This window comes from Pelobates fuscus, chromosome 11, assembly GCF_036172605.1.
Source record: "Pelobates fuscus isolate aPelFus1 chromosome 11, aPelFus1.pri, whole genome shotgun sequence".
In the NCBI taxonomy this organism is placed as follows: domain Eukaryota; kingdom Metazoa; phylum Chordata; class Amphibia; order Anura; family Pelobatidae; genus Pelobates; species Pelobates fuscus.
In genome coordinates, this window is record NC_086327.1 from 86035234 (window position 1) to 86052219 (window position 16986).

General features: G+C 40.2%; 1 protein-coding gene across 3 annotated transcripts in view; it reads right to left on the minus strand.

Annotated features, from left to right (window-relative positions):
- MMEL1 (membrane metalloendopeptidase like 1) overlaps positions 1-16986 on the minus strand; it is a 325883-nt gene that overhangs the window by 179731 nt on the left and 129166 nt on the right. For 2 of the 3 annotated variants that reach the window (XM_063435946.1, XM_063435945.1), the window contains exon 1: positions 49-540. The exons of the other annotated variant lie outside the window; for it this stretch is intronic. In XM_063435946.1, coding sequence (XP_063292016.1) covers positions 49-98 — 50 coding nt within the window. In that variant the 5' untranslated portion in view covers positions 99-540. Of the gene's footprint in view, positions 1-48; positions 541-16986 lie in introns of those variants that run through there. 3 annotated transcript variants of the gene reach the window in all.

Here is a 16986-nt window from a genome sequence, read left to right on the forward strand (position 1 = left end):
AAAATGAAATTGTATACTTTGTCAAATGATGCAAAAATAAATAATTACATATATTTTTCCATTTGGTTGTCAACAGTTTTCGCCACCTCATTTTCCATTTCTTCAAGGTGCAAAAGGATCTCAAATTAATAGCAGAATATTTGATTTTCTTCTGTTCCGTAGGTCTTACAGCATCAGTGCTGGAATGCCCAGAAAATCTATATTGCAATCAGATTTCCTGGTCTTGCTTGTAGTTAGTCCATCTAATGAGATTATTCTTTCTCCTGAGACCACATTGATGCAGGCTAACAAATCATTATATCATAATTATAACAATCTATATGTTCCCACTGCCTTTTGTATGCATTTGTATCCAGAAAAGATTCATTACAGTTTCTCTCCCTTCCATGCAAGATCCATACTGACTATTCCAGTAATTGGAATCTTCAACAGCAGCAATCATCAGGCAGTCCCTATTATATTTCAAAATCCGTCTTATTCATGGTCTGCTGCTGCTGTGTACTAGAAATCTTCCCTTCCTCACCTCTGCTTACTCCAAATAAAAACTTCTGCGCTCAAATGAGCTGTTCAGAGCTTTCAGGAACTATATGATCCAAAAAGGGGGGTGGAGGGAGTGGAGAATAAGGTGTAACCATTTGAGTGCTGAAGAGATGAGTTTCATTACTATGCCTTGCTCAGACATTACAAAAGGTTAAAAGTGAAAATATATGGAGAGTTCTGCAAAAAAATTACATAACATCTATTGTCAAACATACATATTCATTTCATTTTTTTTTAAATAACCCTTTGCTCACCAAAAGGTTGCACGATACAATGTTCTTAAAGACGTGAAAGACGTGAAAATGTTATATTTTCTTTATTGTTGAATAAAATGAAATATTGTTGTATTCTAGATATTTGCAGCTCCATCTCGGCTTGCCTGTCCTGGGATTTGGAGAATTTTCATTGGCCATCTTGCGGCAGGATATAAAGTGAAATTTGGCTATCACAAAATTAGTGGAGCAGGTTTAATGAAAAGCTGCCAATTGAATTCCAGCTATTGTTTGAAAAAAGGAATTCTATTTTTTTTTTTATGAGCTTTTAGTAATTTTCCAGGCCTCTGCATTGAAGCAACAATAAATTATTTTTACAAACCCATCAGCCCCCAAATTATCAGATGACTAGTGCGCAAACTTTAAGAAAGTACTCACAATATCAAAACTAGTATTCGGAGTTATAATTTTTATTTATAATGAATATAAATACAATACTGGCATGGGAAAGAAAAAGTACACCCTCTTTGAATTCTATACATATATCGCCACATAATAAAAAAATCTGTTCCTTAGCAGGTCTTAAAATTAGGTAAATACAACTCAGATGAAGAACAACACACAACATATTACACCGTGATTTATTTAAAAAAATAAAGCCACATTGGAGAAGCCATGTGTGAAAAACTAAGTACATCCTTACAGTTTCCATAGGAATTAAGATGCTGAGTAGGAGACATGTGACATGCCCTTGATTAACTGATCATCATCAAGTGTGGCCACCTCTATAAAAGCCAACATTCTATCAGTTTGCTGGTCTGGAGCATTCAGATTATTCAAAAGTGGAAAACATTTAAGACAGTTACCAATCTTTCTAGGATGTGGATGTCCCAGCAAATTCACCCAAAGGTCAGACCCGCAATGCTCAGAGAAATTGTAATAAACCCAATAGGTACATCTCAAACTCTATAGGCCTCAGTCAGTATGTTAGATATTAAGTTTCATGACAGTGCAATTAGAAAAAGATTGAACTCTTTGGAAGGGTCGTTAGGAGAAAGCCTCTTCTCTCTAAAAAGAAGATGGCAGCATGGCTTAGGTTTGCAAAGTTGCATCTGAACAAACCACCAGACATCTGGAACCATGTCCTTTGGGCGGATGAGACCAAAGTGAAGATGTTTGGCCATAATGCAGAGTGTCAAGTTTGGCGAAAAAAACAACAACACAGCATATCAGCACAAACATGGTGGTGGAGAGGTGATTAGACTTGTTTTTCAAACACAGGACCTGGAAACATTGCAATCATTGAGTCGACCATGAACTCCTCTGGATACCAAAGTATTCTAGAATCAAATGTAAGACCATCTGTCCGAAAGCTAAAGCTTGGCCAAAATGAGACAGGACAATGATCCCAAGAATACCACAAATATACAACAGAATGGCTGAAAAAGAAGAGAATCAAGGTGTTGCAATGTGTCGATATCACCTTTTGTAATATCTGAGCAAGGCATAGTTATGTAACTCATCTCTTCAGCACTCAACCCAACTGAAATGGTGTGGCGGGACCTTAAGAGAGCTGTGCATAAACAAATTCCAGCCTCAATGAACTGAAGCTACATTGTAAAGAAGAGTGGGCAAAACTTCCTCCACAACGATGTGAGAGACTGATAAAGTCATACAGAAAATTATTACTTCATTTTATTTCTGCTAAAGCTACTTCTACTACAGCTATAGAATCATACGGTGCACTTAGTTTTTCACACACGGCTTCTCCATTTTGGCTTTATTTTTGTTCCTTTTCCCATAGCTGTATACCAGAAGTTACTAATATTTTGGGGTTTATCCACTTACACTGATCAGTAACTACATTAAAACCACTTGTCTGTAATACTGTGTAGATACCCCCCTTATGTTCCCAAAACGAGGCATGGACCCCACAAGAGTAACTGGAAATGGATGGATGGATGGATAGATCCACACAGATCCACTGAATATTAAACTTGGTGATTCATTTTGTTTCACTGCTCAATTCTCTGCCATTTAGGAGTTATATAACTTGTTTCTGCTTATGCATCTATGCAGCCCTAGTAACATCTCCTCTACCTATGACTGACACAACCTGCATGAAAAAATATGGTATCATTTTCAATTAGATGTAACTTGCTTTAAACATTTTTATCTTCTGCTGCAATTTAAACTTTACTTACATACAAGAGGGTCTACACGTTATTAACAGAGCAGGAGATAAGAAATTATAAATTAAACAAAATTAGCAATAAAGAAAGTGTAAACATCAGATGACTCTTTACAGGCAGTGTTTAGGAAGGCTGTATAGGTCACATGCAGGGAGGAGTGCCTAGGGCTACATATACATAGTGATTTAACTCCTGAATGGCAAAGAATTGAGTAGTGAGACTGCAGGGACATGATCTATACACCAAAACTTCTTCATTAAGCTAAAGTTGTTTTGGTGACTATAGTGTTACTTTAAATTTGGCAGACTTTTTCCAGTTCTGCATAATTTAGAATTTTAGAATTTCTAATTAAGCAAACTATTCAGAAGCACACATTTTAAAAATGTAAAATATTCTTTGGAAGAACCGTTAAAGTTAGTAGGTGGAGGAGGAACAATAGGGCGAAGAGGGTAAAATGTGTGAAATAGTCGTTTGTATTCGTGGGAGAGTGTGGTTATGAGGGTATTGAAGTAATTTACTTTTGCAGAGGAAAGAGCCAAGCTGAATGAGAGCAGCATAAGTTTACAGTGGAGAAAGTCAGACGCACAGTGAGACTTTCTCCAACAGCATTCAGCAGTTCTGTAGCATTTTTAGAGGTATCGAGTCAGCTTGGTGTGCCAAGGTTGTTGTTGGGGGTGCTTGCTGCGTTTAAATGTAGGATGTGACATGATGTCTAGTTGAGAGGAGAGGGTGGAATTGTAGAAGGAGGTTGCTGAGCTAGGACAGGTGAGGTTTGAGATAGGTAAAAGGAGAGATTGGAGATGAGTGGAGAAATGCTCTAGGTCAAGACTTTAGAGGCTTTAGTGAGATTGATTTTCAGACGTGGTGTCAATTGGGTCTTAGGTATGCCGATGTCAAAAGTCAGCAGATGGTGGTCAGATAGAGTAAAAGGAATATTGGAGAGATTAGAGGTGTACAGTGATTGGTGAAGGCTAGATCAAGAGTGTTTCCTGCTGTATGGGTTGCTAAATTGGACCGTTGGCCAAAGGAGGAGGTTACAGAGAGCAGACGAGAGGCATCATTCCAGTTGGGGTTGTTGATTGGGATATGGAAATCCCCAAGTATATTCTTAAAGGAGTAGGTTTAAATAGGCGGACAGTGTGAGCTTTAAAAGAAGAAAAGGATAGGGCAGGGGGAGTTATGATTGGCTGAAAGGTACAATGAGGGGAGAGAAGGATGCCTACACCACCTCCTTTACAGTTGAGTTTAGGAGTGTCAGAGAATTGTATATGTGAATGGACACATTGTTCATATAAGATGTTAACATTGTAGAATGTAGACATAGACAGAAATGAGGCTAGGCCTTGCCTCACAGTATTGTGAATCAACACGCAGTAGAGAGTTTGAATTAAGAGTAAATACAGAAGTATAATGTAAGAAATGACTTTTTAATGATGGAAGCACAATGTTTAAATATTGTAACAGATTTGCCAGAGGCGATTGATGTCTGGGAAGATAACACATGTGCATAATGAAGAGAGTCAATAGGAAGAGCGTGTGGTTTCACATTTTAATGCAGTGATTATGATGATAAACTAAGGAAGACTATGCAGTTGCATAAACATTTTAAAAAGGCACAAGTTTATCATATTTCCTAATAGCAGCTGTTGGTTATGTCCATAGAGGGATTTGGGAGAACATTTAGAATTTTATTGTTTCTTGAGAATGCATCTGTAGAGTATTACCAATGTTGTTGACAGAATATCCATGTAATGCTTTGTTTTATTACCTTGTTAAAACCATAAGAAAAAATATGCTTCTAAACTTTGATGTTGGAACTTGATTAAAATAGCAGGTAATCTTTTTTAAGCACAACTTTTCAGGATCATCATGGTGAGTGACTCTGTGATATTTAAGTAAACAATTTCTATGTCCCTTATCAAGAATCACAAATATAATCTCTAAGCATCCTATCCACAAAGATTCTACTTTTTGCTGAAAAAAGCTTGCGGAAAAAGATTTACGATGAGATTTACGATGTTGCTTGAAGTTGTCCCATATTTCTTCAATCAGCAAAGCTCAAGGTGTAAAAAAGAAAAGATAAATCTTTGAACTGACCTTTAAAGTGGTGAGGATACTAATTTGACGAGGCTAGTCAATTCTAAGGGTCCTGAAAGAAGTTCTTGACAGTAGTGAGCGGCCAATAGGAAAGCTATTTAATTTAGATAGCGGCAAATAAAACAAAAAAAAGAGAGGAGTCCCGAGATAAACATACTAACTACAGAGGTACCTCTTATGTTTTCCATGGAATAATAATCATTCAGGGGGCATGTAGTTACCCTATGCTTCTTTCTGAATTCTATCAGCGGTACGCTGATCCTGCTGCAGGTGGCTGAGATTAGTGTTGGGAGTTGTGTGACTCACCTGTCAAGGCCACTTTATCAACCACACAACTATCATTGGCACTCTGATAATTCTAAAGAACAGTCGGTTGGCTGAACATGTCTTTTAACAATATTACTCTTTAGCTTTAAAAGTAAGGAGCATATTTCCCCATTAACATTGGTTCTTGGCCAACAATGATTACTTATTCAGAGGTTGGGTCTTTTCCGTTCACGATTTTAGGACGTTAATGTTACCTATTTCAGTGAACAGATATGATGATATGTTAGCATTACTGGACTATGTGACTTCAGACTGATACAGACTGATACAAACGTAAAAAAAGAGAAGAAATCTGCACTACTATGGTGAAATACCTGTGATAGTCCAACTTGTTATTGATGCTAAGCTTTCTTGACATTCATCTGTCGCATGGTTTGGAGGAGTTGGCACTTTACCCTGGATTATATTATAATAGAGGGAGCATATGATTGTTCCCTTATCAATGGGGAGTTCAGTATAATTTAAATTAATTAATCCTTATTATACCTATCAGAAAGTGAGAGAATATGGACATGGGGTATATTATTATTATGGTATTTATATAGCGCCATCTAATTCCGCAGCGCTTTACAATGGGTGGATGAACAGACATGTAGTTATAACCAGACAAGTTGCACACACAGGAACAGAGGGGTTGAGGGCCCTGCTCAATGAGCTTACATGCTAGAGGGAGTGGGGTAAAATGACACAAAAAAGTAAGGATAGTATTAGACTAGTGACAGTTGCAGAAGAGGAATCAGTCAGGAGCTGTTAACAGTTTAATTGATACACTTTTATGAAGAAGTGGGTTTTTAATGATTTTTTGAAGGAGTGGAGACTGGGTGAGCATCTAACGGAGGAGGGAAACGAGTTCCACAGGAACGGTGCAGCCCTCGAGAAATCTTGAAGGCGAGCATCAGAGGTGGGAGTACGGACAGAAGATAGACGTAAGTCTTCAGCAGATCGTAAGGGCCTAGACGGGACATACTTGTGCATAAGGGAGGATAGATAGGTGGGAGCAGCATTATGTAGATATTTGAAAGCAAGAACCAGAATTTTAAATTGAGCTCTATATTTTATAGGAAGCCAATGTAGGGACTGACAGAAGGGTGAGGCATGGGAGATGCGGGCGGACAGGAAGATGAGCCTCACTGCCGCATTCATTATGGACTGTAACGGCGCAAGCTGGGAGCACGTAAGACCACTGAGAAGCGGATTACAGTAGTCAAAGCGAGAAAGGACAGTGGAATGGCCCAACACCTTAGTCGCATCTGGCGTAAAGTAGGGGCGGATGCGCGCAATGTTTTTGAGATGGAAATGACAGGATTTGGCGATAGATTGAACATGGGGCTTGAAGGAGAGGTCGGAGTCAAAGAGAACACCTAGGCAGCAAGCCTGCGTGGTGGAGCTGATGGTAGCACCGTTGACTTGGAGGGAGACAGACACAGGAGTAACAACACTTGAGGGAGGAAAGACCAGAATTTCAGTTTTGGTCAAGTTTAGTTTAAGGAAGTGGGCAGCCATCCAGTTAGAAATAGCAGAGAGGCAGTCAGAGACACTAGTCAAGAGGGACGGGGAGAGATCAGGAGAGGACAGGTAGATTTGCGTGTCATCTACATAGAAATGATATTGGAAGCCAAAGGAGCTAATGAGTTTACCAAGGGAGGCAGTATAGATGGAGAACAGTAGGGGACCAAAGACTGAACCTTGGGGGACACCAAGAGAGGAGTTGGGGAGAAGAAGCAGAGCCAGAGAAAGAAACACTGAAAGAGCGCTGGGAGAGGTAGGAGGAGCACCAGGAGAGAGCAATATCTTGTAGACCGATATTGTGGAGGATGAGAAGAAGCTGTTGATGATCAACAGTGTCAAAAGCCACAGACAGGTCAAGGAGAATTAGGATAGAGTAGTGACCACGAGATTTTGCAGCGAGTAGATCACGGGATACTTTGGTCAGTGCCATTTCCACAGAGTGCTTAGCACGGAAACCAGACTGAAGCGGGTCTAGCAGAGAGTTGGATTAGAGGAAGTCTGTCAATCTCGCATGCACAATTCTTTCAAGGATCTTGGATGCAAAAGGCAGTAGCGAGATAGGACTATAGTTGGATGGGGAGTTAGGGTCAAGATTGGGCTTCTTTAGAATTGGGGTTACAGTTGCATGTTTGAAGGGCGATGGAAATATACCAGAGGAGAGAGAGAGATTGAGAATTTTAGTGAGAAGTGGAGAAAGAGAAGAAGACAGAGTACGGATGAGATGCGAGGGAATTGGATCTATGGAGCAGGTGGTGGGGCGGGAGGACTGGAGCATAGCAGAAACCTCTTCGAATGTAGCGGGTGCGAATAAACCTAGAACAGCAGAGGGTGTGAAGTTAGGGGAAGTATTGTAAGGGGGAGAAGAAAGATGAGAGATCTCTTCTCTGATTGTAGAGATCTTGTCAGTGAAGTGAGTTGCAAAGTCTGAGGCGGTCAAGTTAGTAGGTGGAGGAGGAACAGCAGGGCGAAGAAGAGAGTTAAATGTGTGAAATAGTTGTTTGGGTTCGCGGGAGAGTGTGGTTATGAGGGTATTGAAGTAATTAACTTTTGCAGAGGAAAGAGCCAAGCTGTATGAGCTCAGCATAAATTTATAGTGGAGAAAGTCAGATGCACAGTGAGGCTTTCTCCAACAGCGTTCAGCAGTTCTGGAGTATTTTTGGAGGTATCTAGTGAGCTTGGTGTGCCAGGGTTGTTGTTGTGGGCACCTGCGGCATTTAAATGTACAAGGTGCCATGATGTCTAGTTGAGAGGAGAGGGTGGAATTGTAGAAGGAGGTTGCAGCACTAGGACAGGTTAGGTTTGAGATAGGTAAAAGGAGAGTTTGGAGATTAGTGGAGAAATGCTCAAGACATTGGAGGTTTCTGTGAGAGTGATGTTCAGACGGTGGTGTCAATTGGGTCTTAGGTATGCCAATGTCAAAAGTCAGCAGATGGTGGTCAGATAGAGGAAAAGGACTATTGGAGAGATTAGAGGCAGTACAGAGGTTGGTGAAGGCAAGATCAAGAGTGTTTCCCGCTGTATGGGTTGCTAAATTGGACCATTGCATAAAGCCAAAGGAGGAGGTTACAGAGAGCAGACGAGAGGCATCAGTGCAATTGGGGTTGTTGATTGGGATATTGAAATCCGCAAGTATAAGGGAAGGGGTGCTAGATGAGAGGAAGTGGGGAAGCCAGGAAGAAAAGTGCACAATGAATAGTCTAGGACAGGGATAGGCAACCTTCAGCTCTCCAGATGTTGTGGACTACATCCCCCACAATGCTCTTACACACATAATGCTGGCAAAGCATCATGGGAGGTGTAGTCCAAAACATCTGGAGAGCCGAAGGTTGCCTATCCCTGGTCTAGGATAACTGGGGGGGCGGTAGATGATAGCAATTCTTAAAGGAGTGGGTTTAAATAGGTGGACAGTGAGAACTTCAAAAGAAGAAAAGGATAGGGCAGGGGGAGTTATGATTGGTTGAAAGGTACATTGAGGGGAGAGAAGGATGCCTACGCCGCCTCCTTTACAGTTGAGTCTGGGAGTGTGAGAGAATTGTAGCCCACCAAAACATAAAAAGGCAGGAGTAGCGCTATCAGAGGGGGACAGCCAGGTCTCTGTAAGTGGAAGCAGTGTGAGTGAGTTTCAGATGAAAAAGTCGTGTATGGTTGTTGATTTTTAATTATTGACGATGGAGCGGGCATTCCAGAGTGCACAATTAATTTTGGTAAGTGAGGGTAAAGGACAGGGTATTGTGATGAGGTTTGTGGGATTTCTGGTATACAAAGTATAGCCATCCAAAGCAGAGAATCCTTGCAACCTATACTGATTAGCATTATGTGAGAAATGTAAATTTAGTAGAGGTCTTGATGATCTCTGCTCAGAATTTGTATTTAATTTTAATTATGGTAAATTATTTGTCCACTTACATGTCATTGCATCTAGTATGCTTTCCCCACAAACATCTAACCTTGAGTGCCCAACTTCAAGAACCAACAAGACCATCATCCAATAGAGAGCTGTAAGTAATGTGAATTTGCCACTTGGACTTTTTTCTTGGGATTTATATAGATGTGTAGACAAAATACAACAAAAACAATTTTTATTGACAAAGTATCATTGTACGATCTTTTTAAAAAATGTTGTGCTGATATTTTTTCTCCTGTATCTGCATAAAGGAATTAAATAGGGTGAAAATGTTGATGCAGCATTTACAGACTTTGGTTGAAAAAGAGATTTGGCCTAGAGATGGTCTAGTCGTATAATACCTGTTGAAAAATAATATTTATTATAAAAGGTTAAGTAGTTGCTCTGACCTCTGGTTATTGGTTAGCCTTAAAGGACCACTCTAGGCACCCAGACCACTTCAGCTTAATGAAGTGGTCTGGGTGCCAGGTCCTTCTAGGGTTAACCCATTTTTTCATAAACATAGCAGTTTCAGAGAAACTGCTATGTTTGTGAATGGGTTAAGCCTTCCCCTATTTCCTCTAGTGGCTGTCTCATTGACAGCCGCTAGAGGCGCTTGCGTGATTCTCACTGTGAAAATCACAGTGAGAGCACGCAAGCGTCCATAGGAAAGCATTATGAATGCTTTCCTATGTGACCGGCTGAATGCGCGCGCAGCTCTTGCCGCGCATGCGCATTCAGCCGACGGGGAGGAGAAGAGGAGGATCGGAGGAGGAGAGCTCCCCGCCCACCGCTGGAAAAAGGTAAGTTTTAAACACTTTCCCCTTTCCAGAGCCGGGCGGGAGGGGGTCCCTGAGGGTGGGGGCACCCTCAGGGCACTCTAGTGCCAGGAAAACGAGTATGTTTTCCTGGCACTAGAGTGGTCCTTTAAGGTTCATGGAGATATCTAGATTTAAGAGATTGGCATTCTAGAATTACTAAGAATTAATAACGACGAGTGTAGTCATTGAAAAGAGGAATAATCAATATATTGAGGAACTGATTTATATGGAATGTATGAGTCTGTGGAGTGTTTTTATCATAAGATTGGATGAAGAGTGAACCATAGTATTCTGAAAAAAATATTTAATTGTTTACAAGGTTGATTCATTTCTTATTATCCTAATCAAAAGTAACATCGTTCTAGCCCTATTGTAACCAGTGTTAAAAGTCTGTTAGAGTGTTCCACATGGAAGGTGTTCAGAGAGAGAATTTGACTTCATGCATTTCAAAAGAGGGAGTTATTTTCTTATACATTTGATTAATTTTGTGTTTTTTGAGGAGACTTATTTTGTCTGAGCTTCAGATAGTTTATGTAATTTTCTTTTCTTTAAAATAAGAGCTTAGCTGAATTGAAATGGTCATGAACTACAGGCATGTGTCAAGTCACAAAATCTCAGAGGGTGATGGAACAGAGACTTATTACTAGTGCAAAAATTTAGAAACTATGAGCTGTGGTCTTTATTTTTTAATAGAGGTTAGTCCATTTTCCAGTAACCCCTTTCATCAGAGGTGAAAACCTCTCGTGGTCACAGTTCAACGACTGACCATTTATTGTCTACTAAACATACTTCAATACAGATATATGACAGCTGACAATGTAAAGGATATCTGGTCATATTCTTCGAAAAGAGTATTGAATTTCTTTAACACAAAGACAAGGGAAATAATTGCATTTGTCATTAGTGGTATGCTTGTCTAGGGATCCCCTTTATATTGTAGAATATTTTTTATTTGAATTTAAAAAAAATTATAGCATTCCCAAGATAATGTTTTGACAATGAGAACTTGAACCTACTTAGCTCTACTTAGACTCCAAGGTCGGGCTACGCATGAAGCATCATAGCCAAGATATCACTAGGAGACTACAACATTTCTACACTAGTATTTATATTACTAGAAGGTTAACAAAAATAAACTGGATTACAAATTATTTTAGTTGTCGGCATATTAGCATAATTAAAAAAATGTTTTAGAATAAATGAAAGTACGCAAAAGTAAAATAGAATCATGATCATTTCCTAATACACAAGCATTGAGAAAAAATAAAATGTATGTGCATTTGTAAACACAAAACATAAGCAAAAAAACTCATTTTTTTATAATTAAATACCTAGAAAATATTAAGAATGCAGAAATTAATTGTGAAAAAGTAATACTAAGGTTAATAAAACGGTGTAATATAATGTACAATCTACTTGGCTACATTTGAAAGACAGCCTGCATTCATCTCTAAAGAAAGCCAGCCTAATCACTATATAAACAGTGCAAGATTGTAACTAATGTATTTGAACATTTTGTCTTAGAATGATAAAATTATAGTTGACTTGTGAAACTGAATTAATGTAGTCGTTTCGTCTTTGTCTCTCATTAAGTTCGAGCAAATGTGAGCAATCTTTTTACGGAGGAATTACATAATTTGGAGACACATAGGATATGTGGAGAAAAGGTAAAATCATGAATTGAAAGTGTCAGTTTAAAAAAAATAAAAATAAATAAATAAATAAAAAGGATTCTGAAACCAGCAGCAACCACAGCAACCACCATTTAGTAGTAACCCAAATGCACAGAAAAAATGCATCGCACAAGGTAAAAGGGAAAAAACAAGTACATTAACTGCAAGAGCATAAGTAAAGATAACATGAAAACAACACATATAAATTAGGGAAACTCAGTATACAAGGCTGTGGGGCAGGCCTTCAAGATACAGGGACACTGAGAGAAAACAAAGCGTTTTACATGGAATCCTGCAAGAAAGTGACTCCCAGGCAATGAGCTTTGGGGATTGGTGTAATACATGTTCCATTGACCTGTAGAGAGATGTACGGAGGTGGAATATTTGAAGAGGGAAAGGTGATCATTTAAGTTATAGAAAGCTTTAGCAAAATCTATTTATCCATCGTTATTAAATTTAGAAGGCCTACACACTGCAATTAAATAAATGACCATTAACAGTGTAAAATGGTAAATGCCTAAACTATAGGGTACAATAGCTATTCATAGGTATACAATGGGTGGCAGAGACCTAGGAGAAACACTTACTGTATTCAAAAGTTTGAAACACCTGTAATAGAATAGGTTTATGTGTACCCATCTTATTGTGGTACATGATGGATCTAGTTTCATGATTCATAGACATTTACACTTAAAGGATAAAGCTTAGCAAAACTCTTAAAAGTTGTTAAATGTTACTTTATTAGACTTACAAGATGTTTGTTAACAGCAATGGTGCCTCCATATTGTTAGGTGACTGAGTATATTGATATTCCAGTTAAAGCTGTTTATAATGTGTTTTTCTTAATGTTTGTTATGCAATGGCAGCTTTTCCATGTATAACGTCTGTACAATCGTCTATGAGTTTTATATTTTACACATTCCCAGGATGTAAGAAAGTGAAATGTAATTTCTTACAAGATAGCACTGAGAACCTTTCTCCATAATGTATATCATGAAAGCAAATATTATAATCAAACTGTAACCTCTCGTTAGAAGATCAGCGGATTAAAAGCATTTCTGGGTTTTTAAGCTCTGCTCATATACCATGATTATAGGGTAGCATTACACGCTATTTTATGTGCAGTCATGTGTTAACTATTCCCCAGTTTTAGATTCTGCCGCGGCAGTTAATGGACATAAATTGCATGGGGTTTGCTAATAACAGGTGAAGGTTTAAATAAAGTGCTCAAACTTGTCACATACAGTATACTGAGCCACAATGAAAATGAAATGAATATAGATTCACAACATGCGGAAAAACCTTGTCCTTTACTTGAACATGAAAAATATATGCAGGGTGTTTATGATAGATGTGCTTCTAAATATGTCTATCTAGGTGCCTCGCCACTTTGTCTTGGATGTTGGAGAAAAGTCTATAAGCCTATGAAGCAAGTGTTTTGCAATATTTGCAAAGACACTGCTTCTAGCTTCATACAATAAATACATTAAGCACTTCCTATTGTTCAGTGTTTATGCATATTTATATCCAGCATCTCAAAGTAAAATTCTGCCTTATGTATTTTTCCTTTTTTTGTAATTCTTTATTTTTATTGTGCATGAATACATCATGGATATTGCAGGCTCTCACTGGCTGCGTCAAAGTCCATCCTGACCAATGTTAGAAGGAGCGCCCATTCAAACTGGGTTCACGCCATTCTCCTGGTTGGTTGGCACGAGTAGGCGATGATTGGTTGCTGCAGGGCGCTTGCCACCAATCAGAGCAGGAGCGCCCATTCAAATGGGGTTTTGTGCCATTTCTTCTGATTGGGCGGTGAAGCCCCTCTCGCCCCGTGTGTTGATTGGCACAAATTGGTTTTGCGCATTTCAGCAGATATGTGCTATCAGTTTTCGTGCACTTTCTTCTGATTGGGCTAAGAGACCCCTCTACTCATCGAACGCCAATTCGCGCTATCGAGTTTCACACCCTTTCCTCAGATTGGGCGCCGAAACTCATACCTCTCCCAAGCGCTGATTGGTGTGATTTGGTTCGCGCCCTTTCAGCCGATTGACTATTGCTTGGTTTAGGCATGAAGTTTGAATTCGCCGGACTAAACCAAGCAACTCCCTGGAACTAATCACCCCACTTTTTGCAGGGATCCCAGGTGGGACCTGGGTCTATTTATCAATATAAGTTTCAAACCTGTAACCCCTTCCCATCCTGGGGTGCCAAGCCCCAAAGTTCACCCCCCTGTATGTAATGTGTTTTCATGAGTGTCCCTGTGTCCTATTGGTATCTCCCAGAGCAGGAGATGGTTATCTGTAACCCAAACCCTCCCTGTGTGCCCAAATAAGGATTGTCAAAGGTTGTACCCTGGAACTGTGTGTCATCCAGTTACTGGGGGAAATGGGTCTGACCTATTATTAAGAAAGGGAATAACCAGCCGGGTTGTAGATGCGCAAAAGATTTTGGGGGTCAAAGTTAGAAAAGTGTTTATTTTTTTTAATTCATCATATGTTATAATTTGTTTTATAGTAAATTATATGATATGATGAACATAATGGTATCTTTAGAAAGACCATTTAATGGCGAGAAAAATCATATCTAATATGTGTGGGTACAGTAAATGAGTAAGAGGTAAATTACAGCTAAACAAAAATACAGCAGAAATGTAAACGGTAAGAAAATAAAAAAAAAACGGTCTGGTCACTAAGGGGTTAAAACGTTTGACAAATGTTATGCTCATAAATATGTTATAAGGATTTGTCATCTTACTTATCCTTCATTTAAGTTCAGTTCCGGTATTAGTAAGTTAATATATCTTTTGTATAAACACACCCAGGGCCAGTGCAAGGATTTTTGGGTACATAGACGAAGATGCATTTTTTCCGCCCCCTCGAAAAATTACATCTTCACCTATGTGCCTCTTAACCAGCCCCTCCCCCCCTCCCCGTCCATTAGTGGTCCCCTCCCTTCCCTGTCCCTTAGTGCTCCTCTCCTCTCCCCTCCCCTCCCCCTTCCCTCCCTGTCCCTTGGTGTTTCTCTCCACTCCCCTCCCTGTTCCTTGGTGCAACCCCCAACACCCTTAGTGATCACATTCCCCTTCCTGGTGTGCCTCCTACCTCTCTTGTAGCATTGCCGAGCGGAGCAGATCCACTACAGGAGCTTCAGTTGTCTGTACCCGACTGTACTGACAGGAAGTGCTCTTTCAGTGAGCACCTCCTGTCAGTCTGGCTGGGTACAGGAAACAGAAGCTCCTGTACCGCGTCCCACTCCGCCACGCTACACTCAGTGGTGTATACACACTAACAGTCACACACACTCAATGACAAACACACATACGCCACTGACAGACACAGACTCACTGATCTGACACACACTCATTCATTGACAGACACACACACACACACACAATGATTGACAGACACACTGATAGTCACACACAGACTCAATGGCAAACATACTCTCACTGATTTGACAGGCACTCACAAACACACACTGACAAACACTCATTCACTTTATGGATGCACCGGCCCTGCATTTCCCATCACCCATGGCCCATTGCAAATCTCAGATATCGTGGTATTTGAGCAGCATCAAAGACGTGATATGAACATTGGAAGACAATTGTGACTTTGAGGCTTTTTTATTTCTTACTACTGGTACCTTTCTCATGTATTTTTATTATTTTAGTAACAATTTACTTTATTTATTTGGTGCACCCTGTACCTTTCACTCTGTTTATCCAGTTTCCTAGAAGGGTTTGAGGGTTACCCTTTCCTTCAGGAGTGCACCTTGTGATCCATTTGGTAGCGCTGTTCTACTCCCTCCTTCTTTTTTATTCCTCAAGTGTTTGTCAATAAATTTTCCTATCTGCAAATTAAAGGACACCCTTGATTATGTGGGTATTTCAAAGCATCATCACATTATATCAGAGTCCATAAGGCATCATGGTGCTTGAGTCCATACAGAGTCATTGTTACTCAACTAAATTAGATTTCAAGGAATTTTATAAATTACTGCTTGAATAGATATTGTCCATAAGTCTTCATCATGATTTCATGGTGACAATGTGCCTTATACCAGTGGTTCCCAAACTGTGTGTCGCGGCACCCCAGGGCACACAGGGGCGCAGTAAGATATTTCCCTGGTGCTATGATCATAGCACCGGGAACTATGCCTCCCACTCCCCTGCCGGCTCTGCAGGACCAAAGGGATCAGAGATCTCCCTCTCTTGCCTGCTACCACTGTATTGCTGCAGACGGCAGGGGACAGAGAGAGGACCTGGGAGAGCTCTAACCTGCAGGGTTCTCCTCTTGCGTGTTCGGAGCGTTGCCACGGTTGCCACGGTTACCAAGGCAACATTCCGAATCTCGCAAGAGTGAACTCTTGCAGCTCCTGAGGCTGCTAGAGTTCACTCTCACCCCTTGTACCACCAGGGCTTAACCCATTGAACCACCAGGGATTGATTTGTACTGTTCCCCTGCTAGGCAAAGGTAATCAAGGAGGGGGGGATATCAAAATAATTATATATTTTTTTTAAACTAAAAAAAAATGCATATATATTTATCTGCCCTCCTACCCCACAGACCCACAATAACTCCCCCTATACACACAATGTAGCGGATTGGTACCGGGCTGTCCTACAACATGTATGGGGATAATTGTATTTGGTCATATTGCTAGTTTAATGTGTGTGAACATGCATAGAAATCATTGTATCCGGGTATATTGGCAGTTGAATGTGTGTAACGTACTGTATTCCTCTGGTTGTTCGGTAGAATCATTCGAATGAAACAAGGGAATGAAACTACCGAACAACCAGACCACCCTGTGTAAAGTGTGCCTTCAATTACCGTTTGCAACAATGTTGCAAACGGGTAATTACCTATTCGTGCAGTGTGGTCTTTGTCCTCTGGGTGGCCGCCATTCGGGATACAAACACGTGGCGGCGGCCATCTTAAACTACCGAACAGCGGTGTTTTGCCGTCGAGTGTCTGGAACTAAAATCGGACACTTGACTAGGCAAACACCGCTGAGACCTCCATACTTCCAGAAATTCGTATAGAAACTACCGAATGACCCGCCGTTCGGTAGAAAGAAACTCACGAACTAGGGGATTCATGCAAATTCCCCTTAGTCTCTATAACCCAGGCAATTCGTCTGTTTCATTCCCTTGTTTGTGACCGACCGCAGGGCCAAAATGCATGGAACTGTTTTCGGATACTTTACCCATGCGGTCGGTCAAATCTT